This window comes from Balaenoptera acutorostrata, chromosome 3 (genome assembly GCF_949987535.1).
Source record: "Balaenoptera acutorostrata chromosome 3, mBalAcu1.1, whole genome shotgun sequence".
NCBI lineage: Eukaryota > Metazoa > Chordata > Mammalia > Artiodactyla > Balaenopteridae > Balaenoptera > Balaenoptera acutorostrata.
In genome coordinates, this window is record NC_080066.1 from 125,389,861 (window position 1) to 125,417,346 (window position 27,486).

Consider the following 27,486-nt stretch of genomic DNA (forward strand, 5'->3'; position numbering starts at 1 on the left):
GCTTTTTGAGCACTAGCTGCTCTGGACCCCTTGCCTGGTGCCTTACAATAAATGCTGCACTTTCCTTCACCACAACCCGTGTCAGGAAATTGGCTTTATTGTGCATGGGTGAGTGGACCGAAGTTTGGTTCAGTAACACTTTCACCAGTATTCCAGGCCTAGAGAGTCATTAAACATATTTTTTAAATAGATTCTTCTTCATCAACCCATTTTCCCAGGCCTCTCTGGGTGTGTAGGTAGGATATAGGGCAAATTTAATCAGAGTTCTATTATTCAAAGTCTTTTTATTCCTTCCTTATTAATAGGGATCACAAAATCAAATTTAAACTAGTGCAGTCAACTGGAAGAGAGTTGCTATAGAAAGTGATGAACCTATAGAAAAATGAAGTATACCTGCCCCATCTTAAGCAGACGGCAGCAAATTGTTGCCACATAGGAATATGAGCTCAATGTTGCCAGATCTTTTAAAAGGAGGGTAGAAATCAGAGTTTTTATGTAGGTTTCTTGGCACTTAAATCAACTGTTTTAAAAACACTGTGTGGGCCAAAAATATGAGGACCAAACAAAGCATATCAACAGGCCAGATCCAGGCTGCAGGCTCCCAGATTGCAACCTCTGTTCTGAATGATGCACAGGGATTCCTGGCCAATTCATGTCTTTTAGCATGGGCCAATTTTGAGTTCAGGTTTTTACTATTCAGCCCAGAAATCATTAGAATCACGGCTCTAACTCTGACTAATCCATTAAATTTATAATCTCAGAAAAGGATAGCCATCTCAATAAATAAGGCATAATTACAATTTGGCTACACCTGCCTTAGTTGATCTACCCTCTAAACTAACTCCCTCAATTTTTTCAGATTTTTGATTCATCAAATTGGCAAATTTTTCAAGTTTGTCTCTGTGTACCTTTCATTCCCTCCTCTGACTCTGCATTTCAGTGTCCTGGCAATGAGGAGTTTAGATTCGGGCTACTCATAAGTAACGGCATGGGCATAAAGGGAGTTATTAGCCTCCTCCAGTTAGCAGAGGAGGGTTTTTTCCTAGTGAATAGCAGGCCATTAGGAAGTTTCAGATGACTTCCAAATTGGCAAGCTCCATATCCGGATCCTTTAAGAAGATATTTTTTTCACATAGTCAAATCTTGATCAGTTATTGATTAGTTCCCTAACTTTCATACAAGAGACCTGATGAGGTTATGAATTCAACTGAATCTTCAGAATCAATAATCAATTAGTGACTTCAGCATTTCTGCTATAAAAAGAAAAAATGTCTTTCAGCAGAGTCAGAAAGCTCATAGGTTTCATTCCATGATACAAGGTGACAATTTAGTGATCTGAGCTTCTCATCTGCTTTAAGTTAGCCAGTGCTATCAGAAGCACTCATCATACACAGTGATTCTGGAATTCACACTCTTCTTAAAATTATTCTATGGTGACAGCTGCTTGGATCCCAGAGCTTCACTCTCATGGTTCCTTTTTGTCTCATGGGCTATTAGTCCCCCTTCCCAGAATGTGAACTGGAATCTCATTGTATCAGAATACCAAGTCCCATTTCCAGGAGAATTGTATAGACAGCTAATTCATTCTATGGAAGCAATTTTTGCATTTGTTAGGCTTCCTTGGTTGCAAGCAACAGTGGCCAAGTTAGTTTAATGCTGATGGAGATAAAAGAATTCTAGTGAGTTCTAGATTTTAGTTCTGAAAATATAACTCAGGTGATCAAAATGTAAATACACCTTTATTTCTCTGTAATAGAATTTAGCTTATTCATAAGCTCCTATTTCTCCTGATTCTTTTTTGTTTCAGAGGTGGTGAATAAACTTTGGAAGTATGAAGTGAATTCCCTTTTACAAACATCATTTTAGTCAAGTACTCAGTCAAATTCACAGTTCTCACCCTGTGCCCTCCCCTCCTTTATCCATGCTTGGGGCAGTCTAATGTCAAGGGTCTAGTAATTGTATAGCCCTCAGACCTTCAATGTCCTCCAGTTACTGTATAGCTTGTCCTGCCTGATTTTTGTAGCTTGGGATGGCATGCACTTGCTGATATGCACAGTCCCTTCCATGCCTATCTTGCACAATATTTGTACAGTATGACCATCCAACTTCAAACTCCAGTTTCTTCTAGTCCAAAATCTGGGAAGGGCAAAAATTAGTAAGTTCCTTTACTAATTTTAAATGTCTGTCATATCACCTCAGAATCTCTCTATATGAGATGCTCTGGTGTCCACTGCATATCCTTAAGGCCTCACCTCACTTCAGTCATAACAGGAGCAGAAAGTTCCATAATGGCTTTAAGTCCCTTCATGCCTCTGGCATCCCACTACTAAGACACACTGCCGCATTTTACTCTTTCTCCCCCAGGACGTTTTCTAGTGTTGTGATAGCCTGAATGTCATATATAGCTCAGAAGAACAAGAAAGTTAACACCCTCAGGAGTAAATCTTAACCAGTTTGGGATGGGAGCTAATGAATAAAATGCTTCTGTCTCCCATCCTTGGAAAGATAGTCTTAGAAGGCAGTCTCTGGATTTCTCAGGAGGGTCCAGCAAAATAAAACCTCTATGGCTCACAATAGGAACTTCAATAATACACTTACATTGGCTTTGTCAGCTTCTCTATCGCACTCACACCAATTCCTCTTTCTGTTCCTGAAGATTACCTCTCCAAATAAACAAGTTACATGTTAAATCCTTCTCACAGCCTCAGTTCTTGGAAAACCCAAGATGAGATGCCCCCCACCCCAGACTACACTCCCACTGCAACAAAGGGACAATTTGTCACCTCCTTCCAAAGTGAAATGAAACCAGTTCCATGTCATACTGTGTCTACTCTATAGTTTAGATTAAAATGCAAAAGACATATTTCCAAGTATTCTTTTCTGCTATGTAAAAACATATATATATAAATATATCTCAAAAATATCATCCTGCCACATTTTCTAATGAATTTATTTACAAGGAGGAAGTTCAGGTTTGCTGGGACTCAGATTGGAGTAGGATGAGTGACTAGAAAGTTAGAGTGAAGCAGGAGGTCTGGACTGCCATTTTGATAAGCCTGAGAAGGGAAAGGACAGGGGTTATAGATCCATAAATGGTTTGTTTATTTGTTTTATTTATTTGCTTATATTTCAGTTATTCATTTAACTCTTCTAGGTGTTGGGCATATAGCAGTAAATAAAATAATCAAAAATCACTGCTCTTATGGAGTGTGTCGTAGACAGCTAGGCATTTACCAAATATTCAGGCTCTTTGTTGCCATAGGAGCGTAGCTGCCCAATCAAGGGCTACATTCCCCTCATGCTTTCTTCCAGATATGGCTATCTTACTGGGTATCTTCATTGAAATTGGAATGCAAATAAAGTTGGTCATTTCTGTGCTATGGCCTTTAAGAAACAGGAGTGACCTGAGAATGGCCTTAGATGATGACGTTAGAAATGACAGGGTTTTTGCAAGCCTGGGTCACTGAATGACTAAGTGGGGCAAAGCACCCTCTCAAATTACTCACTTTAAAAATATTTGAACACCTATATGAGCCCAAAATAAACTGTATTATGTTAGCCTACTGAAATTGGGGGGTTTATTTGTTGCAACAGCTAGTGTTACTCTAGCCAATACATGGGGCTTATATTCTACTGGGGGAGACAGACAAAAAATAAATAAATAAAGCATATCTTCTGTAATGAAAAGATCAAAGTAGTAAGGTAAACATATCTGGGGAAAGACCATTGCAGGCTGAAGCAATACCAGGTGGAAAAGTCTCAGTTTCAAATATGCTGACATGTTTAAGGACGAGCTGAAGAGCTAAAGAGCTATTATGGTTGAAGTAGAAGTTAGAGATGATGAAATAGAGGTAATTTGAAATTAGAACAAATAATGTAGGGTCCTGTGGATTACTATGAGGACTTGGACTTTTACTCAGATTAGAATGGGAAACTTTTGGAAGATTTTTGAGCTTGATCCACCTTGGGTTTCACCACGTTTACTCTGGCTTCATAGATTGAAGGTAGATGTTGGGAGACAAATTAAGAGACTTTAGGTGAGAGATAATTATGATTTTGATCAGGGTAGAATGACACTGGAGGCATAAGAATTTGTGTCCTAGATATCCTTTAAAGGTAGAGCCTAAGATACCAAGTGTGAGGAGGGAAAGAGACATTAAAGATGATTCTAAGATTTTTGTCCTGAGAAATTAGAACAGTGAATTTGCCATTTACTGCATTAGAGAATGCTGTGAGAGCTCAGTTTTGGACATGTTCAGTTTATGATGTATGTTCCATATTTAAGTTGATGGGACAAGTAGTCAGGTGGCTATGTGATGCTGGAAGTCAGGGAAGCGATCTGTGCTGAAGGTATTTATTTGGGAGTTGGCAGCTTATATTTGAAGTTCTGAATCTTGATGAGAATTCCAAAGAAGCAAGATTAAATAGAGAAGAGTAGAAGTCCAAGTAGTAAGCCTTGAGCAATCCCATGTTAGTGGTCAAGAAGATGAGAAGGACTCAGCAAAGAGCAATGAGAAGGAAAAGCCAGAGAATTGGTGGGAAAACCAGACAGCATCTTGGAAGCCAAAAGATGAAAGTGGCTCAAGGAAAAGAATTATCAACCATGGCAAATGTTGTGAAATTTTTAAGAAATATCACAACTGAGAAGTGACTACTGGATTTAATAATGTCTATTGGTGATCTTGATACAAGAAACTTGATAAAAGAAAAGAAGAGAAAAAAATTTAGAAACAGGTGTATACAATACTCTTTCCAAATGTTTTACTCTGAAAGGAGGACAGAAATAGAGTAACAGTTGGATGCAGAAATGGGCAAAGAGAAGGTGGTTTTAGATTAGAAAAATAATAGTATGCTCAGATGAGGAGGGGAATGATTATTTTCCTCAGTAGAGAGGAAAATAGTTATTAATTTTTCTATAAACTCATAATTAATAAAATTAACATATAATACAATGTATAAAAATTTGTATAACACATATTTAAATATTACATTTAAAATTGAAAATATATTCACATGTAGAATATTTAATTGCTAATAAGAAGGGTTCAGATGAGAGGAATATATTAAAGATAAAGGAGAGAAAGGGAGTACTTAATAACCTCGTTTCTGAAAAGGCAAGAGAGTATCTAATCCACATCATGGAAAGAAACATAATTCCCCCATGTTAACAGGGGAGAAGGAGGAGCGAATAGGTGACAGTAAATTAGTAGGAGGGGAGAGGGATAGGAAAATGAAGTAGGCAATGTCTGATGGCTTCTATTTCCTCTCTGAAGATACAAAATCACTGAGAGTGCTGTGGAAAGGGTAGAGTGAGAGATTTAAAGAAAGTACAAAATGTGTGAAATCTTATTTGGGTAAGTAGGAAAGTAAAATAACTCAGAGTTGGCTACGGGCCTGGTTGAGGTTGAAGTTATAGAAAGATCATGTGTCGTTTACCTTGGCTCTGACTGTGTTGGAAGACAGAGAGTTGGATTCACTTAGGGATGGTGAAAGTACCTTGTAAGACTCTTGTAAGTGTTTAATAAGATAAAGTACATGATGTGCCTAATCTAGTATCCAGCATATCATAGATACCCTGTAAGTTTTATCACTTTCTCCCATACTTTGTCTTTTTCCTCTGTAAAGTGAATTCTTCAACTCCTAACTCACTAGAAGACTATTAGGACATTAGTCTATTGAAAATGATTAAAAAGACTTTTAGGACTATGTCTTTCTATCAGTCTTCTTCTCCCAACTTGCTTCCCCTCTTACACTCTCCCTTAACTGGCCAAACACACATTGACCTAACACAGGACTACATGTGTTAAATTTATTGACTGGAATTTTTAATTACTTTAAATTTCAAAGTAGTTAAATATAATATTAGGCAACTGATGACTGTAAACTTTTATTGCTTTTACCTCACTGACAGCTGAATACTTTGGTTTTTTTAGGCTAAAATCATCATCAGTAGAAATCACCGTTAAACAGGGAAGATCATGGGATTAGTTATGTACCCCTTATCATGCTCCTGGAACCATGGACAAAAGATAGGGAACAATACATATGATATTTATTTTTGGTCCAACTTTAGAACACAACCACCAACACTTTCTGAACCTTGAACCTACTGTTTATAACTATTTTACTATTGTAATTTTAAATCCTAAGAGGTTTTACAATAAATGAAAGAATAAGGAAGTCCTTTATTTTACAAGTTTCTACATCAGTGACAACAGCAAAATTGCTTTGAGAACTGGATGAAATGAAGCCAAGGACCAAATGTGGTCCAAAAGCCAGAAATTTATTTTATGAAACCAACAATATTCTAGGAAAAACAAACAAGAAGAGCGAAAGAGCTACAAGGAGACAGAGAGAGAGACGGTATTTCTTCATTTTCACTTTTATGAATTTTACTCAGGAAGCCAACACCTTTCACATGGAAACAACGTGGAAAATGAAACAATTTTAATACTGCAGATAATATATTGTTCCATCAAAATTCTAGTGAACACAAGCTCAGAATCCAAAGAAAAGCAAATTGAAAATGTACTGTATGTCAAAGAATCAATTTTTTTGTTTTTACCTAATTTTATGCAAAGTAAAAATGATGAGAATATTGTTCTTGAAGATCTTTGGACATGGAGAAGTTAACAGTGAGACAGCTGTTAGAAGGAAGATTAGCAGCGGGTTAAAAAATATTTCAGAAATAATCTTTCTGTAGGTAGAGATAAAAAGAAAAATCAAATGTTCTTGTCTTAAGCTATTTCGCTATTTTAGAGGGAGACAAAAATGAGGGCCTAGAAATAAAACTCTAAGTAAAATTTGTTTATTCATTCATTCAACCTATAATTACAGAGTACCAGTAACTATGTGCCAGGTGCTCTTCTAGACACTGTGGGGAACTAAAGATGAACAAGACAAAGTCCCAAGTCTTATAAGACTTATAGTTTAATTGGAGGAAGAGAGAGAATAAATAACAAATAAATAAATTAAGATAATTTCAAATAATGATGAGTTTTCACGGAAATAATATAAGATGATGTGACATAGAATATCTAGGAGGGTAATAAATTGCAACAAAGTACAGCTGCTTAAAACAATACACATATATTCTGTGGGTCAAGAATCTGGACCCAGATTAGCTGGGTCCTCCAATTTAGGGTCTCTCACTAGGCTGCAATCCAAGTGTCCACCAAAGCAGCAGTAATCTCAAAGTTCGACTGGTGTGGAATCTGCTTCCAGGTTTACTTGGTGGTTGTGAGTAGGATTTAGTTCTCTGTGGGTTAGTAGACTGAGGATCTCAGTCCTTTGCCACATGGTTCTCTCCATAGGGCAGCTCACATGGCAGCTGGCTTCATCGAAGTCAGCCAAACAGGGAGGAGTAGCAAGAGAAAGGGAGAGACAGAAGTCATTCTTTTATAGCCTTATCTCAGAAATGACATCTGTCACTTTGTCATATTCTATTTATTAGAAGCAAGTCCCTAGGAGCAGCCCATACAGAAGTGGAGGGCACTACACAAGAATGTGAATACCAGAAGCCTGGATTAAATCATTGGGAACTATCTTAGAACCAGCCTACCCCGTAGGGAATCAGAAAGGCAGAAAAGAACATGCAGCTGTGATACTATCAGAAAGAGAAATGCAGACCTGAATAATACTGGTGTGAATCCAGATTTAGCCAATCTCCTTCTCCTAACAAAGTAACTTTTGCATGATATACAAAGATAGTCCAAAGAGAGAATATACAGCTCAGCTTTCACAAATTTTACACAGGTGTGATGTAGCATTGATACTTCTATTTTCCTCAGTATTTATTAAGCATTAATTACCTATATATTGAAAACATTTACTACTTCAGAGGTAAGAATTCTCTTCCTCATCCCTTTCAATAGCAATTCCCATTCTCTTATACAAATCTACATGCACTCCTCTAAAAACAAAAAGACAAAAACAAAACTTCTGATTTAAAACTTTTTTGATTAGCTCTAATTTAGCCAAAGTAGGTTAACACCAATGCTAGAGTTGGTCTACCCATATTTTAGTCAGAAGTCAAGTGAGCTTAAATCATTTAGAATTCTACTATATCAAAATACTAGAGTCTGCTAAATTCTAGAGGGTCAGCTTTGGGCAGATTATTTAACCTCATAGAGCCTTAGTTTTCTGGTATATAAAACAAGAAGATAAAAATCGTAACAACATTAATTCTTATTTCAAAGGACAGATGAAGATTAATGATATGTGTGTTAGCATTTTGTAAACTATAAAATACTGTGCATTTTTAGAAAGCTTTATTTTAAAGTATTTAATACAAAGAAATCAGAAATTGATAAATTTCCAAAATTATACAAGATTTTTAATATTACCACTCATTTCTCTTCCACACAGAAAAATGAGAACACATGGACCCAGTTTTCTTCAATTCGCAGTATTCTTAAATATTAGGTAAATTCTTTATCTGTTAACTCATTGTTTCTGCCATGAAGTGCCCACAAACACACAGAAATTGGAAACTCTGAAAATTCTTAGACGATGCATTCGTTTACTAAGCCACAGTAAAATCAAGATCATAAAAGAGTTAACATGGGAATGAAAGCAAAGGAGAACATGATATGTATTGGAAGAAAGAACTATATTAAAATGAGCTCATTTTTATCAGAAGAATATGGTTCTTATTTTAAAAGAGATGTGTGTCCTTTTACAATTACAGAAGCTGAAATATATCTGCAATCTACAACCATAAGGTAAGATTTCCATCTTTATGTGACATGAAAAATGTGCCAAGCCAAGACTTTCCCCATAAACAAAATTGCTTTCTTCAACTTACACTTAATGCAAGATATCAATCATGTGATGGATTTTATTATTCAGAATTTAGCTTTGTTTTTTGACAGGTTGCTTGCAGTCCGCTTGAAGTACAATTGTATATCATCCCTATTATATACACATCTGAATTGTTGGACCCTTTTTTATTTTAAAAAAGGTATTATAAATGGGAAGAAATACCTGGTGAGGCAGAATTAGTTTGACATCGACCATTTTAACTCAGTGGTGTGGTTTTGATAACATGTCATTATATATCTACTGTAGGTCTGAGGCTGCAGGATTTATATAAGACATCAGGGGACAGCAACGTCTCTGCTATATGAAGGACCCCTCTGTTGTGACATCTTTTTTTCCCTCTTAAACATGCCTACATTTGTTAAACCATTCTCGTTTTGAATAAAGAGGCAGTATTGATATCAATATAGTGCACTGCCTAGACAATATATTTATAGGATGCATATTCATATATGGCAGCGAGACCACCAAAAGTACATTTTTTTTTTTTTTTGGTAGACATCAATCTACTGTGGCCTATATGGAGAACTGAAAGTAGTGAAAACTACACTGATGTAATTTGTGGTCACGAGTTCTTACATGCTATAAGTAGTCCCAGTTTAAAGGGAGCTACAGTAATCCATATCATTCACAGCCACCATGAATTTAGTATTTCTTGGGCACACAAATAAAAACAGCAATACATATTAAAATGAAGATGTAGAGCCCTGAAATGAAGAGTTCACAGCTAAAGTTGCCACAAAATTTGCCATCTATTTCTAGGTAGGAAGCATGTAAATAATTTCTAGTGCTGTTCTTTAAGGGCCAAATTGGGAATGATATTTGCTGAAGTCGTAGCAGATATGCAATCCTACTGGATTCCAGCTGCCTATGAATAAGTAGAATACTTTAAAAACCTTTTAACCTATCTGTGATGAAAAATGCATGCTGCTTTAAACTCCCTTAGAACTTTAAATTAGCCACTACAGCACATTCAGCTGCACGGCCCAGTAGTCCTAAAACCACCAAAAGCTACAAAAAAAAAATAAGCTTAAAAAACACCTTAACCAAGTTACTTACAAGGTTTTCCTTCTCCTCAGCAAAATGCTTAATTTCCAGGGCTGCCTTAGCTGTCACACTGCTGGGTGTGATTTTTGTTATTGAAAATAAAGGATAAAAGCCTGATCCCAATGCAATGAAGTTTAACTTGGGATAAGTGACTAAGAACCACCTTCAAATGCTTAGAAGTGGAGATACTTTTAGAAAACTCATCTCTATGTAATCCCGACTTAAATGTACTTATACAGATGAGTCTCATTTCCATGATTTGACTTTAATATTCTTTTAACAACTCCAAAATGAAATAAAAGAGCTGTTAAACACACTTCATTATTGTTTTGAGAAGCCTGGTTTAAACACTTGCGTTGTGAGCCATCACGGGCTTGGTGCCTGCATGATCAAATGTTCAGCTTTTCTTAAGGCCGAACCCTTTCAAGGGTAACTTTCAGTTATGTAGAAATTTGGCTTTAAAGGATAGGTTCAGATTTCCTAAAGCTGTCTTTTTCCCCTCTCCAAGTAAAATCAAGAAATTATCATCTTATCTAATTTGGTAAGAAATATATTCCCTCTAATAATTTCACACTCCCTTAAAATCCTGATCTTTGTGAGAAATTAGTAATAGTATAATATTATATAACCAGTATTAGGATAGTGGCCACAGGATGAGATTTCCACAATAAGCTTGTATCCCCAAGTTCCTCCTTGGAAAAGCATTTGCATTATTAACTCTTCTTAGTAACATGTCATTATATTCAACTTAACCCGAGCACTATTACTATGGTCATTCACCAATGTTTGGAACTATCGCATGGTCCCATAATGGTTACCTGGGGTAAGATATTATCTAGAGATTATAAAAGTTAGAATCAGTATCTGTCACATATGAATTGCTCAGTAAGTACAAGGATTGACTCTACCTTTGCTAACTATAGTGAACAGTTTAACATATATCTCAGCATCAAATAAATTCACCTTCTCTGTTTAGTTTTTGTGAAGATTATAAATAATACTATTAGTAGCACATTTATTAATGTGTCAAACACTCTTCTAAGACTTTTACACATATTTCGGCAGATGTATAAAGGACCTAAATAATGCCCAGCATTCAGAAGGAACTCAATAATGATACTTACCATTATTTGCCTATTTCAGAGTATAAACTGACTTGCTTAGAATTACTTAGCTCTACTGTGAATCAATTACACTCTGCATTACATAAAGGCACTGGTGAAGTCCTACACTATATAACCTGAGTATACTTACCAATGGCACATGTAATTAGATTTAAACTGTAATGCTCTGTATTTGGTTTAAGTCTCTATATAGGACACACTTGTTTAGAACTATGCTGGTAGAGGTTTGGTAGAATTATAATAACAGTAGATATTAGCACTATTACTCTCATTTTCTAGATGAGGAAACTGAGGCCAGAAAGGTTTAAGCTACTTGCTCAAGGTCAAGCAAGTAATAAGTAGTAAAATAGAGCTTCAAGCTAATACTGCCTGACACCCCAAACCTGGGACTTAACTACCATACTATGCTGCTTCCTAGTTTTTGAAGAATTGGTATAATTTGAAGGACAAAGGCAAGTTTCCAGCCCTTGGAACAAGTCCCAAAGATGTCATTATTTTTAAAAATTAACTCCAGGGAGTATTAATGTCTTCATAGGCTTTGAGGATTTCCTATCTGAAGGCAAATCCTAATGAAAAATATTGTTAGAACAGTATCAAGATAGGCAAATGCCACTTCTCCCTATCCCCCATAATAAATATCAGTAATAAATTCCAATACACTTCCACTGAGCCTAAACATTGCCTTAGAATCCATGTCAGCACCATGCTCCAGGCAGCTCCTCAAACAGTGAGAACTAGCACATGGATGAACCTTTTCCCATCCTGGACGTAGGCCCTCTCATTTCTGTTAATAGACTGGGAGGCATTATTGACCTTCATCCAGCTAAGTTTTGTTGTAGGTCTGCTATTTCCCAGGCACTAAATACTAGGACCACAACAACAGCAAATGTAATACTTGCCCTCAAGGAACTCACAGGCTATGAGGTAAACAGAATGAAAATGTAAAAATCAACCATTACTATGCTGCTGAAATCACATAGATAAAGCATAGATGTACATAACAGAGCGACGAGGGAAATTAATCAGATATTGGAGTGTAGATGGCTGTAGGGAACAATTCCAAGGGAAGGTGACATTTGAACTAATCTTCAAAAAATAGACAAGAACTGGTCAAGGACAGGCCATGAGGGTCAGGTCATCCTAGGCAGAGAAAACAGTGTATAGCAGGTTGCTCAAGAATATATGACAACGTGTAAGACTGGAAAGGTGAACAAAGCCAGATTATGAAGGGTTTCTTTGACTTGCTAGAATCTGTCTTTTATCCTGAAAGGGGGAGGTGGAGGCATTTAAGCATCTTAAACAGATACATGACAGTATCACTTTTATGTTATGAAATTCCCTGGCTGTACTGTGGTAAATCCACTAGAAGGGAGCAACATTTAAGTAGAGGACTTTTCTGAGGCTAAAGCTACAAAACTCCAAGTGAAAAATTGTGAACAAAAGTAATCACAGTAAAAATTGAGAGGAGAGGGCTGATTAGACAGATATTGAAGAACTAGAATTTATAGGACTCTGAGATTAATTGGAAGTGCTAGAGCATGAGAATAGGAGGAATCTATGAGGAAGCCTAGATCTCTAGCTTGGGCAAACTGATATATGATGATTTCATTTAATGAAAGGAGGGGACACAAGAGAAGGCAGGGTTTTGAATGGAAAATGATGAACACATTTTAGGATAGATCAAGTTGGACATAGTGCTTCCATATAGAGTCACACACTTTACAGTTCAAAATAAAGATCTGAAGCACAAAAGATAATAGATCCGGTGTCTAAGTGATAGTTAAACACAGGGGCACAGATGAACTCATCCAAGGAAAGTCTATTGAGAGCCAATGAAGGTTTTAGATTGTAGAGAAGACAGTGTAACAGAGTGGTTATGATACTGAACACTGAAGCCAGACCACACTTGTTCGAATAATGGTTCCAACACTTATGATGCATGTAATCTTGAGAAAATTGCTTGACCTCCTTATGCCTCAGTTTTCTCATATGTAAAATGTGGGTAACACTAGTACCTACTTCATGAGGTTATTTTGAAATGTTAATACATGTAAAGGCTTAGAAAATGGTCTGTCACACAGTAAGCAGGTAATAAATGTTAGCTATTGCAATGATGAAGATGATTATTGAGGATGATACAGATAAAAATACAGCTTTTCCCCACTCTTAAGACCTTTCAATATAAAATAGAAACACAAGCACAGCTATAAAATAAATAATAATAATTGATGATAGGAGAGCTAGTATCAAAAGGATGTTACCATCTCACTGCTCAGTGAATGCTGGGATGGATGGAGATGTTGATGAGAAGTGGCAATAAGGCTGTACCTTAAGTGGTACATGGCACTTATTGGGATGAAGAAGATGTACCAGTGTAAATGCTCTAGAAAGGTGTTATTAAAGACAAATACTACCGATAAACAACTTCTTAAAGGCAAGCCCTACCCATAAGCTTCACTTCTTATGTGGTACAGAAGATTCAGCCCAAGATGAAAAAAAATCTCAAAAATCATGATACCTTAAATATAGACAGGCTTTCCTGTGGAAGATAGAGTTGACATTTTTTATTATGGTTCATATAGATCAAACCAAGAACACTAAATAGAAGTCCTAAGGAGACATATGCACAAGAGAGAGCATCTAAAATCAAACCTGGGCTTCCCTGGTGGCGCAGTGGTTGAGAATCTGCCTGCCAATGCAGGGGACACGGGTTCGAGCCCTGGTCTGGGAAGATCCCACATGCCGCGGAGCAACTAAGCCCGTGAGCCACAATTACTGAGCCTGCGCGTCTGGAGCCTGTGCTCCGCAACAAGAGAGGCCGCGACAGTGAGAGGCCCGCGCACCGCGATGAAGAGTGGCCCCCGCTTGCCGCAACTGGAGAAAGCCCTCACACAGAAACGAAGACCCAGCACAGCCATAAATAAATAAATAAATAAATAAATAAAATTTAAAAAAAATAAATAAATAAATAAATAAAATAAAATCAAACCTATTCATAGATAAAAGTGGGCAATTTTGGAAGGTAATAGATAAATGCCCTTTCATAGTAGGTATTCTAGCAAAGGTTGGACTGTGCGCATCAGGAATTTTATAGAAATTATTCAAACACCAACTTGTTGGTGTGATTAGATGATCATTTAAGGCCCTTTCCAATCTTAAGATTCTGTAACAAGTCCAATAATTGAAACACTCTATATCTGTAATAGCATGGAGGAGATGGGGTTACTAAGGGATACTATTACCCACTAGTATCGTCACTAACTAGTGTCAACACTAACTAGCATATCACTAAGTAGCATAATTATTAATTTTTCTTCTTTTATTGTACCTCCAACTTTAAACAGAGGCTGAAGAACACTCCTAGGTTCTCATAAGAAACCCTGTGAAAGAAGCGTACCCTTTCTCTCTCAAAACAGATGAAATCTCCACTGATATCTTTAGCAAGTCCAGAAGATGGAATGACTTACTCTAATCTGATTTTACTATAGTCTGGAGAAGTTCTCTTCTTAGGGCAGTTGGCAAGTTTTATGCTAATTCTGGCTCATATTATGCCTATTACATGGAGGAATAAGATTTGTTTTTGTTGTTTGTTTTAAAGTAAATCTCTAGCTTTGTTTCCCTCTGTGTCACAAAAACTGATAGTATTCTAAGCAATTAAAGAAAAGTTTAAGGCACAGCTAATATTTTTACATGCTTACCACTATTCAAAGAAACTGCTCCTCTGTCCCCCAAAGAGTATATAATTAATCAGCCACAGGAATAATCTCTATAGAGTATCATGTTAAGATTTAATTTTAAAAATATTTTATGGAAGGATTTTGCACTAAGATGCTAAAGAGTCTTCCAAGTATTTTAAGTGCACTGTTCACAGGCATGCATATCAATCAGGTAACTAAGAAGCCTTACGGTTACCTCCACTATAATGCAGCTTTCTTTAAACAATGGCAGTTACTACGGCCTGGCCAATGAGGTACTATTTTATTATTGTTCCCTACTGAAACTGGGTGCTTCCACACAAGACTCAGTCTTCATCACAGGGGTTGATAGTGGTCCAGGTCATTCAAAGTCTCATAAGTTCAGAAAGATTCTCAGGCATCAAAACACTGTGTGTAATGCATATGATAGATCCCATGGTAGATGAGTAGGAAAAAATAACTTAGATCACATATCATGGTGATAATATGGCAACATGGTATCAGCAGTGCATCCAAGAGTTTTACTGATTTATCTATGGTTGACACCATTATTTGCAGCAAGACTGGATGTGGCTTATAAACACAGAATATAATGTAAGGCTTTTCAGAATAGCCAATATCTGTTTCATGAACCAAATTCATAAGGCTTACATATGGGATACACATTCTCTATTACATCTTAAATGTGTCCTATGTCAATGAGAAAAAATGTCTTTCTTTTTCACCACTCTATAGCCTTTCATTTCTCAACCTAACTAGCTTGTGGTAAGTTCTCTCTTCTCTCTCTCTCTCCATTTCATTCAATTTGGTTAATATAATCTCTAACACTCAGAGATCTTGCTGGCTTGCCCATCACCAAACAAACTAACTACTGAAGCAAAGGACCCATAGTAACTCATCCAACTGGAGGGCCTGCCTATAGGCAAATGCTGGAACTCTGTAATATCCTCAGCCATGGATATTTTAATTGGCAAACAACCTGACACCCTATTAACGACATACACCCAAATCAGTCCCTTTGATTTAAAACCTATTTGTAACAGAATCCCTCGTATCACCCATCTGGGCAAAAATTTAGGCTGTTGGAAACTTAGATTTGACATCCTTAATTGGAGATTTAATTGTGCAAGTTAGATGCTGGCTTCCATGCCCTCTGGCTTCCAGTTGGCTTTGCCCATCGGAGCCATTAGCAAAAATCTCAGAGATTAGGAAGGGAGTGATATTGGATATTTGTCCCATTGGCATTCCCCCTGCAGATTGCCGTGGGTTGGTTGTGTTCCTTTGCCATGGGCTACAGCTCCTGTTAGGTGACCCTCTTATTCTTTTTGTGTTCCGATAACTTCTCTCTTTCCCCCTTCATTTTTCTTTCTTCTTCTGCTGGCCCTACAGAATTAGTCTATTCCTAGTTGGTTTACTAAATCATGCCCTTACCTTGGTAAACAGTCCTTGTATTGAACTCTCGTCAAAGCCCCTTTTGAATATACCATATGACTCCTATTGAACCCTGACTGATACGATGTTCTTTAGTCCATTTTCCATTCTTTTTGTTTTCTCTTATTGATTTGTAGAAATTATTTTCATACTCTGGTTATCAACTTTTTATCACTTGTATGCATTATAAATGTTTAATCTACAGCTTGCTTTGAACTGAGTTTATAATATTTCTTGTGGTACAGATATATATAAATAAAAAAATTTAAGGTTGTGAAATATATTAAATATTTCCCTTTTTGTCCTTTAAGAAATTCTTCTCTACCCTGATTTTATTTTTTAAAATGTTCCTGTAATTCCTTTTAGAGTTATAAATTTGTTTTTCCATGTAAAAAAATAAAATATAAATTAAATTAATATTTTAGTTTGTTTTCCCACCTGGTTAGCCAATTGTTTTAGAACCATTTATTGAATAAACCATCCATTTCCAGTGCTCCATGAGCACCAGCTAAACCTTGCCTTTCCTGTAGTTATTAATGTTTTTGACTTAAAAAGACTTAACTGTTCTTCTATTGATTGTAATAAAAACAGCGTTGGCTCGTATTGAGCATATGATATGCTTGAATATGAAAAGAAAGTGAAGGCAGGAAAGGCCCAAGATTAGTAAAAATAATTATAAATAAGTAGTCAGGTGATTAAGGACTTAGGAGTCTCCATGAGATCAAAGATTCCATTAAGTGGGGGAATAGTAGTGAAAGTGGTAGGCAAAAAAACACTGTTTCTAAAAATTTTGAAAAATAACAATTCTAAAAGATAGCAAAATTCAATGTGTGTTCATGGGACTGGGTTGTTGAAATTGCATGAAGGTGAAGGTTAATGGAGTTAAAGAGGTCAGGAATGTTAAGGCAAAGATATTTATAAATGTCTCCACCCTGATGTTGACATCAGTCAGGTAAATATCAGAAATATCCAGCTATTTATCCTACTACTTAAGAGCACACATGAACTCTACTCCATGCCAATTTTCTACTTAATAAATAAGGTTAAAAAGATATGATATATATTTTTAATAATCAATAGGTTTATTAAAATCCACTAATATCTTCAATTTTTTTCAGATATTAAAAGGAGAGAATGGGTACAACTCCAAAAAACTTAGAACATCTAGGAAAGATGAATAAAGAAAAAATGAAATAGCATTTATTCAAATCAAAACTACTACAGTGAGGTATCACCTCACACCAGTCAGAATGACCATCATTAAAAAGTCTATAAATAATAAATGCTGGAGAGGGTGTGGAGAAAAGGGAACCCTCCTACACTATTGATGGGAATGTAAACTGGTGCAGCCACTATGGAGAAAAGTATGGAGGTTCTTCACAAAAATTAAAAATAGAGTTCCATATGATCCTGCAATCCAATTCCTGGGCATATAATCATACAAAACTATAATTCAAAAAGATACATGCACCCTTATGCTCATGGCAGCACTATTCTCAATAGCCAAGACACGGAAAAACCTAAATGCCCATTGACAGATTAATGGGTAAAGAAGATGTGCTATATATATATACAATGGAATACTACTAAGCCATTAAAAAAGAATGAAATAATGTCATTTGCAGCAACATGGATGGACCTAGAGATTATCACACTAAGTGAAGTAAATCAGAAAGAGAAAGACAAATACCATATGATATCACTTATATGTGAAATCTAAAATATGACACAAGTGAATTTATCTACGAAACAGAAACAGATTCACAAACATAGAAGACAGACTTGCAGTTGCCAAAGGGGAGGGGGAGTGGGGAAGGGATGGATTGGGATTTTGGGATTAGCAGATGCAAGCTATTATATATAGAATGGATAAACAACAAGGTCCTACTGTATAGCATGGGGAACTATATTCAATAAACTGTAATAAACTGTAATGAAAAAGAATATAGAAGAGAATATATATATATATATATATACATAAAACTGAATCACTTTGCTGTATAGCAGAAACTAATACAACATTGTAAATCAACTATATTTCAATAAAATAAATTTTAAAAAATAAATAATAATAAATAGCATTTATTGAGTATCTAATCTGCTTCATTTAGTATGGGATTACATTGGTTAGCTTATTCAGTATTGTAGGTTGTAGGACAAGGAATCAAATCTAAAACTGATAAGCCATTAAAACATATCTCTCCAATACCCTTTCTAAATACCTACTTTCATCTACAATAAAAATTTATAAAACTTAAAAACTTTTACAGGATATGCTTAATACAAGGTGATGAAGAAAATTTCAGTTATTAAAACATATTTTCATATCGCCTTACAAACTTGTTTTACTCAGTAGCACATCAGAACAAATTGTAGCATTACCAAACATATTTACAGTAACTTTTTTTCATATTAAACTTCTATTGAACTTTAATTAATTAAAAATCGCATCAGGAGATAACCTTTACTTTGACACAGTGTCTTTCAAAATATATTCTTGAAACTCCATTTGTTATATATTCTAATATCAAATAAGAAAAGCTTAGAATAGAAATAAAAGGGTTGAATTAATCAGTCAACAGTAATTAACTACACATTTATCCAAAGTGAGATTTCAATTCTCTTCATTCCCTTGGCTTGATGCCATATTTTGTTTGTTTAGTGAGAACTCTATGTTCTGTGAAGCTTATGAAGGATTTAAAATTCGGGCATTTCTATGAATACAATTATTCTGATAATACTTGGCAATGACAGTAACCCTCCAGATTCTATATAATTTGGATAGAGTTTTTTTTTAATACAACGTAACCCTTTTCTAAAACATTTTTAAGAGGATTATGACCTAAATTATGTCAATTAGTTTTTCTTTTAAAAAGATATTTGGTTAAATCTAAATAGATAAATTTTGGAGCATTTTTTTATGAGTCAGTCTAACTTAAGGCATAAAAACATCTCCCCAAACTATGATGGAATTCTTTTTGACTTGATTTTAAACAACTATAGCATAGATGATGAAATTGCTTACTAATTATACAAACAATAATTGACTGAAAACTAGAAAGACTTTGTGCATAAAGATCGTTGTTCTGCTGTTAGCTATTTAATCTCACAGCAATTAATATCACATTTGATTAATACCTTTCATGTTCTGCTTAAGCATTTAAAGGTTTCCCAAGTGAATTCCCCCCTAAATATTTATGTTTCAGGAAGTATTTTCCCTAGATATTTTAAATGGTTGGATTCCAAATTAATTTTCATTTTTAATCAGTTTCTGCTTATAAATTTGGACTTCATTGTATTCATTTGTATTACTCCTCTATCTTTAATGATTTTGGAATGTAACATGAAATCATGAGTTGTTGCAAATTCAATTAATTTTATTTAAGCTTGTTAATATAGATATGAGATAAAAGTTGGGATGACTCAGAGTTAATTCTCTACTTAGCTCTTGTTGAATCCATATGATGTAACTACTTTCCTATTTTAGTTTTTCAATTTTCTGACATTTTAGTCTCTGCATAATTGTATGTATTGGTTTATTAGAGCTGCTGCAACAAATTACAGCAATTTTGATGGCTTAAAAAAACAAGAACTATCCTCTCACAGTTCTAGAGGCCAGAAGTCCAAAATCAGTGCTGGCAGGATTGGCTGACTCTTGAAGTTCTGGGGAAGAATCTGTCCATGATTTTCTCCTAACTTCTGGTTGCTGCAGGATTCCCTGGCATTTCTTGGTTTGTGGACACATCATTCCAATCTCTGCCTCCATTTTCACATGGCTTTATCCCCTGTGTCTCTAAGAAAGACATGTTTCATTGGACTTAGGGTCCACCTGGGTTATTCAGGATGCTCTCATCTTGGGACCCTTAACTTAATTGTATCTGTGAAGACCCTTTCTCCAAATAAATTCACAATCACAGGTACTGGGCATTAAGGTTAGGACATATCTTTTTTTTGTTGGGGGGGGGGGTCACAATTCAGCCCATTACAGTATGTTTTATTACAAATTATTTTAAACTAATTTTTCAAATAAAATGAAATATCTGAGATCAAACATATTGCTATGTGGTATAAAACTATTTTTACTAGGATGTTTTCCTCTATGAACTCTATATATGCATCACCAACCAAATCCACTTGTCCTAATTGGTATTTCCATAGTCACACTCACAATATTGTTTCAGTTATTTTTGAGTAACAGTTTGCTAGTTGATAGCCACATAATCATGTCACTTTCTGATTACTTTGATTAAGGTGTTAATGTGATCAAAATAACCTCCCCAAAAGAAATATCCTCTTTAAAAGCAGAAAACATGACCACATTTCCATTCTTTTTCAGAAATCAATAAGACATTAATCCAGTACTTATGTTATTCTCAAGTGATCATTTATCCCTTTGCAGAGTTGAATTATCATCCAACTCTATTCAACCAATAATGTACATTTTGACACTGATTCAAGTTATTAGCTATTTCCTGATTCCTGGATATAGAATTTGGAACTATTATACTTCAATTACTCATCCACAAGAATAATCAATATGTCCCTATTATAGACCAACCAAAGAACTGAAGATATAATTAATAAAAGAAAAAAAAAATCAGTGTGGCAACCACATAACAAATTAACACAGCTTGAAAGCTAAACCCTTGAAAAAAAAACATTGAGTTATGCTTTGTATGCTCTACAGACAGGCACCAAATCCCCGGAGCTTCAAATGTGATGCTTACTATTCCCAAGGATGTAGTGACATTAAAGTCAAAGTAGAGGACCCTGGAAAACCAAGTGCTAACTCACAGATCAAGAAACCATATAACTTAATGGCAGGTATGAGGAAAATAAACTGACTGCTCAATATGCAAACCACATTTATTTCACAATTTTACAGACAAATGAGCATGGATGAGCATTCATTTCTTTGTGTGGCTTTATTTTTTTTCTATTACTGTTCACACTGCTTTCAGTCATTAGACCAAAAAAAAAAAAAATTAAAAAGTAAAGAATTCAACCAGCCAATTAATTTATAATTTATAATTTATTCACACAAAACTTGGGAAATTTGACTGTTTTTAGTATCATTCACAAAGGATTGACTGTTTTTGGCTTCAACTAGTCAGACCCTTTAAAATTTCTAATTTATTTTTCAAGTAAAACCACAGATTGTCTTTGGCTGTCAATAAAGCTTTTATTGATCCATGTAAACATCTGACAAAAATAAGGAATAAAATGACCTTTCCATAAAGCAAATTTTTTTTCAGTAAGAGTGTTCTTTACTCTGAGTTTAGGCTTACTGTTTTGACGTTAAAAATTTGTTTTCAATGAAAAAGTGATGACAGTAGATAGTAGTTGTGTTGATGGTGGTGGGTAGTTCTTATAACTTTACTTGGTGAAAAAACTCTGTGACTCTTTCCCATTCTTTTTAATTTTAAATTACATTCATATCTAAAATATAAGTGCCATTGATTTAGGTCACAAAAATTATAAATCTAAAGGAAGTGTTAAGGAATTATTACACTAACCTTCTAGAATTGGTATAAGGATTAGTGAGTTCATACCTATAATGTGCTTAGAACAATAATTGGCACATAATAAACACTATATGTGTTTGTATTTATCACTATTACAAAGGTTAGAAAAGCTTGAAAACCACTAGTGGATTCTTGGATTTCCTGGCTGAAATACACATTACCAGGTGTTTTTTCATTTTTCTTTCTTCTTTAAAAGCCCTCCAGAAACATTCTTATGTTACTGGCTATTATAATTTTTGTTTGAACATAACTAAATAATAGTCCAGGAGAAAACTCCAGGGAGATTTTTATAAAGTTAAGGGCTTCTTATATTTAACAGAACAAATTTAATGTATTAGTTAGCACAATAATTACTTTAAAAGCAATAAATATGAATGCAATAGTGTGAGTTTATGGATCTCAAGGCAGATCCAATTTCTTGAAATAAAATATATACTTAAAAACAGAATTGGTTTAGGTATATGTTAAGATGAAACAGCATAGTGCCTCTGGCTCTCTGACTCTAATCATCTTGGCTTCTATGAAAAGATAATTGAATTTCTTATCTAAATATTGGATATTCCTTACCAACTAACTGAAAGTCAAAATTCTTTTCTGGATAAAACTTTAAATCACCAGGTATTATCCTGGGTTAATGAATCAAAGGACCACTATAAATTATATATTAAAATAACTTTCAGATGATCTCAGTTACTTTTAAAAGTGTGGATGTGAAAATCCATATTTCAAAATCAAGAAATTGTTGGAAAGCTAGTGTGTAAATTAGAATTGACTGCTTCTCAATTTCTAGCTGAGAGTCAGCAAATTTTTACCCTCATGAGATTTAACTCAAAGTAATTTATACCCTGAAATTGTTATTTTAAAATCTTAGATGATATAGCTTGGATTTTATAATTCTCAATATTCCATACATTTCCAGTTGTATAAATAAGTGAAGACCACCTGTATGTGAACAAGCAAAGGCTTTTTATTCAGAACTAGAGTCCATCACCGTCACTTGCATTTGATAGGGATTTAAAGGCAGTAAAGGAAGTGTAAAGCTTTAAAGTAGAAAAAAGAAAAGGCTTCAGGTATACCCTGAATGGAAGCTGTCAGCATGAGGAATCTGGAGACAGGCTAACTTAGAAGAAGGGCACCCTATGTGATTGGCTAGGGAAGCATGTTTTCATTTCCTCTGGTTGGTCTGAAGTTAGAAGCAGGGCAAAAATTAGGGAAGTTGGCAGTTATTGATCAAGTTTTGCCTTTTGGGGCTGATTGCTACAGAGGTTGTGGTTTGGCTTCCCTGCCTGGTTGCTACTAAGGATGTGGATCAAAGTTCTATGTTTTAGTTATGGCCTGGCCATATTCCATTTGTATATTCAGCCTCTCACAGATATATACATATTTCATTATAAAATTATTTCTACTATAAGGTTCAATATTAATCTGTAGTTAAAGCTGTCCTTTAATTTATTAAAACTCTCTGATATTTATTTATATCTTACCTACCAACTAAAATGTACTGTAAGGTATGAATTTTCTCTTAAATTAGATCAAATTCTTCAAATACAACTCAGAGATTTTCCCCCAACATCTCATAAAATAAAAAGCTAAGGTTGTTAATCAGTCAGTAAATACAGGCATACTTCAGAGACATTGCAAATTCAGTTCCAGACCACCACAATAAAGCTAATATTGGAATAAAGCAAGTCACATGAATTTTTTGGTTTCCCAGTGCATATAAAACTTATGTTTACACTATACTGTTGTCTAGTAAATGTGCAATAGTAATTTGTCTAAAAAGCAGTGTACATACCTTAATTTTAAAATACTTTATTGCTAAAAAATGCTAACCATTGTCTGACAATGCAGGATTGCCACAAACTTTCAATTTGTCAAAAATGCAGTATCTGCGAAGCACAATAAAGCAAAGTGCAATTAAAAAACTTATGCCTATACTTAAATATTTAAAACATAGTTTCAGAAAGTTATCTTCCAAAATATAATGATGCTAGCTTTATTGCCCAAAATTAGTCAGTCTTTGCAACTCAGTCACTTCTAGTTATAAATTCATATGCTTAGGACAAGATTCTTCATATTCTACTCTGACTCCAGATTTAGAACACTCTGTGACCCCAATGAGATCACTGACCTACTGGACTCTTGGCCCCCTCTAGCTGCTGCTGTTACTACCAGTGTTCTGGCTTCAGCAGAAAAGACCTGTATATCTTATAAAGATCTAAAAATTCTATTGACTTTATCTTCTAGTATTTATTTCTTAAAGATATTCTAGGATAGTCACATGTTCATTTCCTCACCAACGAATAAGACAATTTTTGGATCCTATATGAGCAATACTAAAGTTATTTTTGTTAGAACAAATAACTAAAATTTATAAAGCATTGTAAATCGATAAATACAACAAATGCAAAGAGTGGTTGAAAGTATATATTAAAATCAGTCATGTTTCAAAAGAATAACCTGAAAGCATGAGAAAAACGATGAAAGCATCTTCTAAGATAAATGTTGACACCAAAAAAACGTAAAATGTACTTCCTTAATATTAAAATTAAACTGAGGAATAAAGTAAAAGAAAAATTGAGAGTTCATGTTTCTAGTTTTCTTTTTCATTCATAAAACTTTTATTCCACTTACATCAACTTAATACACATGTTCTGAACAATTATACTTAGATTGTTCATAAAGATTTCATAAAATATTAAATAAACCTAGCCACCATCTCAAGTTATTCCACTGTTCACTGTTTTTACAGAACATGCATATTAGATAAGTTTCAAAGAAATCACAAAAGCAAAAATCATTTTTTGCTTTTTGGGGCTTTTGTTCTACTTTTCTGCTAGATATCCATGAAATAATGGATATCAAGAAATTCATTTTAATGCGTCTTTACTTTTACATTTGTGCTTAGGTTGCTTAAAATATTTAAATGCAAATAAAATGAGTGTTACCAAACTAATGAAAGAAAACAATAGGTAACTTTACAAACAATGGAATATGAATAATTTCTGCCCTTCTCTAGACAAAATTGGATCACAACTTTGTCTAAAGGAACACTTCTGCAGCTGTAGTCAAAGGTGTGCATGTCGAGATTTTGTACTCCACAGATACACATGTTCAAAATGTAATGAAATCTTGGTTTAAATCCATTTCATCTGCCCTTACCAATTAAGGTCATTTTAAGACTTATATGTCCTCCAAGCAACACATAGCCCAAACTATAAGATGTTTGCCTGAGTTATTTTTCAGGAATGTGGAGTCACCTGTGTCTAGCACAAGCTGAGCTGAGAGTCAACTGTGTCAAGTTCCAGCTGAGCTGGATAAGACTGAATAGGCCCACTGACCCACCAGCTGGATGTGCAGGAGTGTCCACTCAGTGACCTTTTGAATGTGCAGAGGCCTGTAGCTGAGTTACGCCTGTGCAGAACAATGATTATTGCACTTTTTTCCAATCACATTTCCCCAACCTCCCCACACTCCCCGTGACTCAGACCACCCTGCTTCTTTATTCTTTATACACGAATACAACAAGCCCCTTGCCTTAGGGGAGGCAGATTTGAGGCTTGCTCTCCCATCTCCTCACTTGGATGCCTTACCAATTAACTCTCTCTTTGCTACAAACCTCAGTGTCTCAGCCTTTTGGCTTGCTGCGCATGAGGCAAAACAAACATGTTTGGTAATAACATCCATGGGGGAATCTATTTTTACTACAGTCCTATAATTTCTCCAAATCTTAAAATACCCACAACAACCAAATCTTTGATAGGAACCAATTTTATCTCCTATCCCACATCAGGACAAACCAATAGGCAGGCAGTTTTCTTTCCTTAGATGTAGAAGCAGTTTTAACACAAGTCCTTGCAAAGCCACAACATAGCAAAAGTACTATGTATAAAAATTTCACATCTCCATTATTGACCACCTCAAGATGAAAATAACTCTCAACAAAGTGGTTATAGAGGGAACATACCTCAACATAATAAAAGCCATATATGACAAGCCCACAGCTAACATCAAAGCTTTTCCTCTAAGATTAGGAACAAGACAAAGATGCCCACTCTCACTATTCTTATTCAACACAGTATTGGAAGCCCTGGACACAACAATCAAACAAGAAAAAGAAGTGTAAGACATCCAAATTAGAAAGAAAGAAGTAAAACTGTAACTATTTGCAGATGACATGATATTATATATAGAAAACCCAAAAGACTCCACCAAAAAACTCTTGAGAACTAATAAATAAATTCAGTAAAGTTGCAGGATGCAAAATCAATATACAAGATCAATTGCATTTCTCTACATAATAACAAGTTATCAGAAAGAGAAATTAAGAAAACAATCCCATTTACAATTGCATCACAAAGAATGAAATTCCTAGAAGTAAATTTAACCAAGGAGGCAAAAGACTTGTACTTGAAAAACTATAAGACACTGATGAAAGAAATTGAGGACAACACAAAAAAATGGAAAGCTATTCAATGCTCATGTACTAGAGGAATTAATATTGTTAAAATGCCCATACTACACAAAGCAATTTAGAGATTCAATGCAATCTTTATCAAAATTCCAATGGCATTTTTCACAGAAATAGAACAAACAATCTGAAAAATTTTATGGAACCACAAAAGACCCCAAATAGCCAAAGCAACCTTGAGAGAGAACAAAGCTAAAGGCATTATGTGCTGCAATTTCAAACTACATGACAAAGCTATATTACTCAAAACAGTATGGTACTGGCATAAAAACAGACACATAAATCCATGGAACAGAGTAGAAAGCCCAGAAATAAACCCACACATATACAGTCAATTAATTTATGGCAAGGGAACCAAAAATAGGCACTAGGGAAAGGACAGTCTCTTCAATAAATAGGGTTTGGAAAACTGGACAGCTACATGCAAAAGAATGAAACTGGACACCTATTTTAGGCCATACATAAGAATCAACTCAAAATGGATTAAAGACTTGAATATAAGACCTGGAACCATAAAACTTCTATAAGAAAACAGGTTATAAGCTCCTTGACATAGGTCTTGGTGATGATTTTTTGGATTTGATACCAAAAGCAGGAATAAACAAGTGGTACTACATCAAACTAAAAGGCATCTGCATAGCAAAGGAAACCATCAACAAAATAAAAAGGTAAACAATGGAATGGGAAAAAAAATATTTGCAAATCATATATCCAATAAAGGGTTAATATCCAAAATATATAAAGAATTCATACAACTCAATAGCAAAAAAGACAAATAATCTGATTAAGAAATGGGCAGGGGATCTGAATAGACTTTTTTCGAAAGAAGACATACAGATGGCCAACAGATACATGAAATTGTGATTGACATCACTAATCATTAGGGAAATGCAAATTAAAACCAAAATGAGGTATCACCTCACACCTGTCAAAATGGTTGTTATCGGCTTCTGCAGGGAGCTGGAAGTCACTGTCTCCCGGGTGAACGAGGCTGTTTCAACAAGGGTCGGCAAGTGCAGGTTTGCCGTCCTGCAGACGTGGTGCGCAGAAAGTCAAAACAGAAGCCACCCCCCAAGAAGAAGATGACAGGCTCCCTAGATGTCGAGTTCACCTGCCCCTTCTGCAACCACGAGAAGTCTTGTGACATGAAAATGGACCAGGTTCGCAACACTGGAGTCATCTCTTGTACCATGTGCCTAGAAGAATTCCAGACGCCCATCACTTATCTGTCAGAACCAGTGGACGTGTACAGCGATTTGATAGATGCCTGCGAGGCAGCCAATCACTAGCAACGCAGAGGACCCACTCCCTTGGCAGCCTCACCTGCTGGGTACAAATCCAGAGACATTCCAGGGTCCAGGGTGTGGGTCCAG

At 35.3% G+C, this 27,486-nt stretch overlaps 1 protein-coding gene across 1 annotated transcript; it reads left to right on the forward strand.

The window, feature by feature from the left end:
* Positions 1 to 3,815: 3,815 nt before the first annotated feature.
* Positions 3,816 to 27,467, forward strand: LOC103008178 (transcription elongation factor 1 homolog). Its single transcript, XM_057542696.1, has 2 exons — positions 3,816 to 3,851; positions 27,070 to 27,467. The coding sequence occupies exons 1-2, from the start codon at positions 3,816 to 3,818 to the stop codon at positions 27,400 to 27,402; spliced, it is 369 nt and encodes a 122-aa protein (XP_057398679.1). The 3' UTR covers positions 27,403 to 27,467.
* Positions 27,468 to 27,486: the final 19 nt, after the last annotated feature.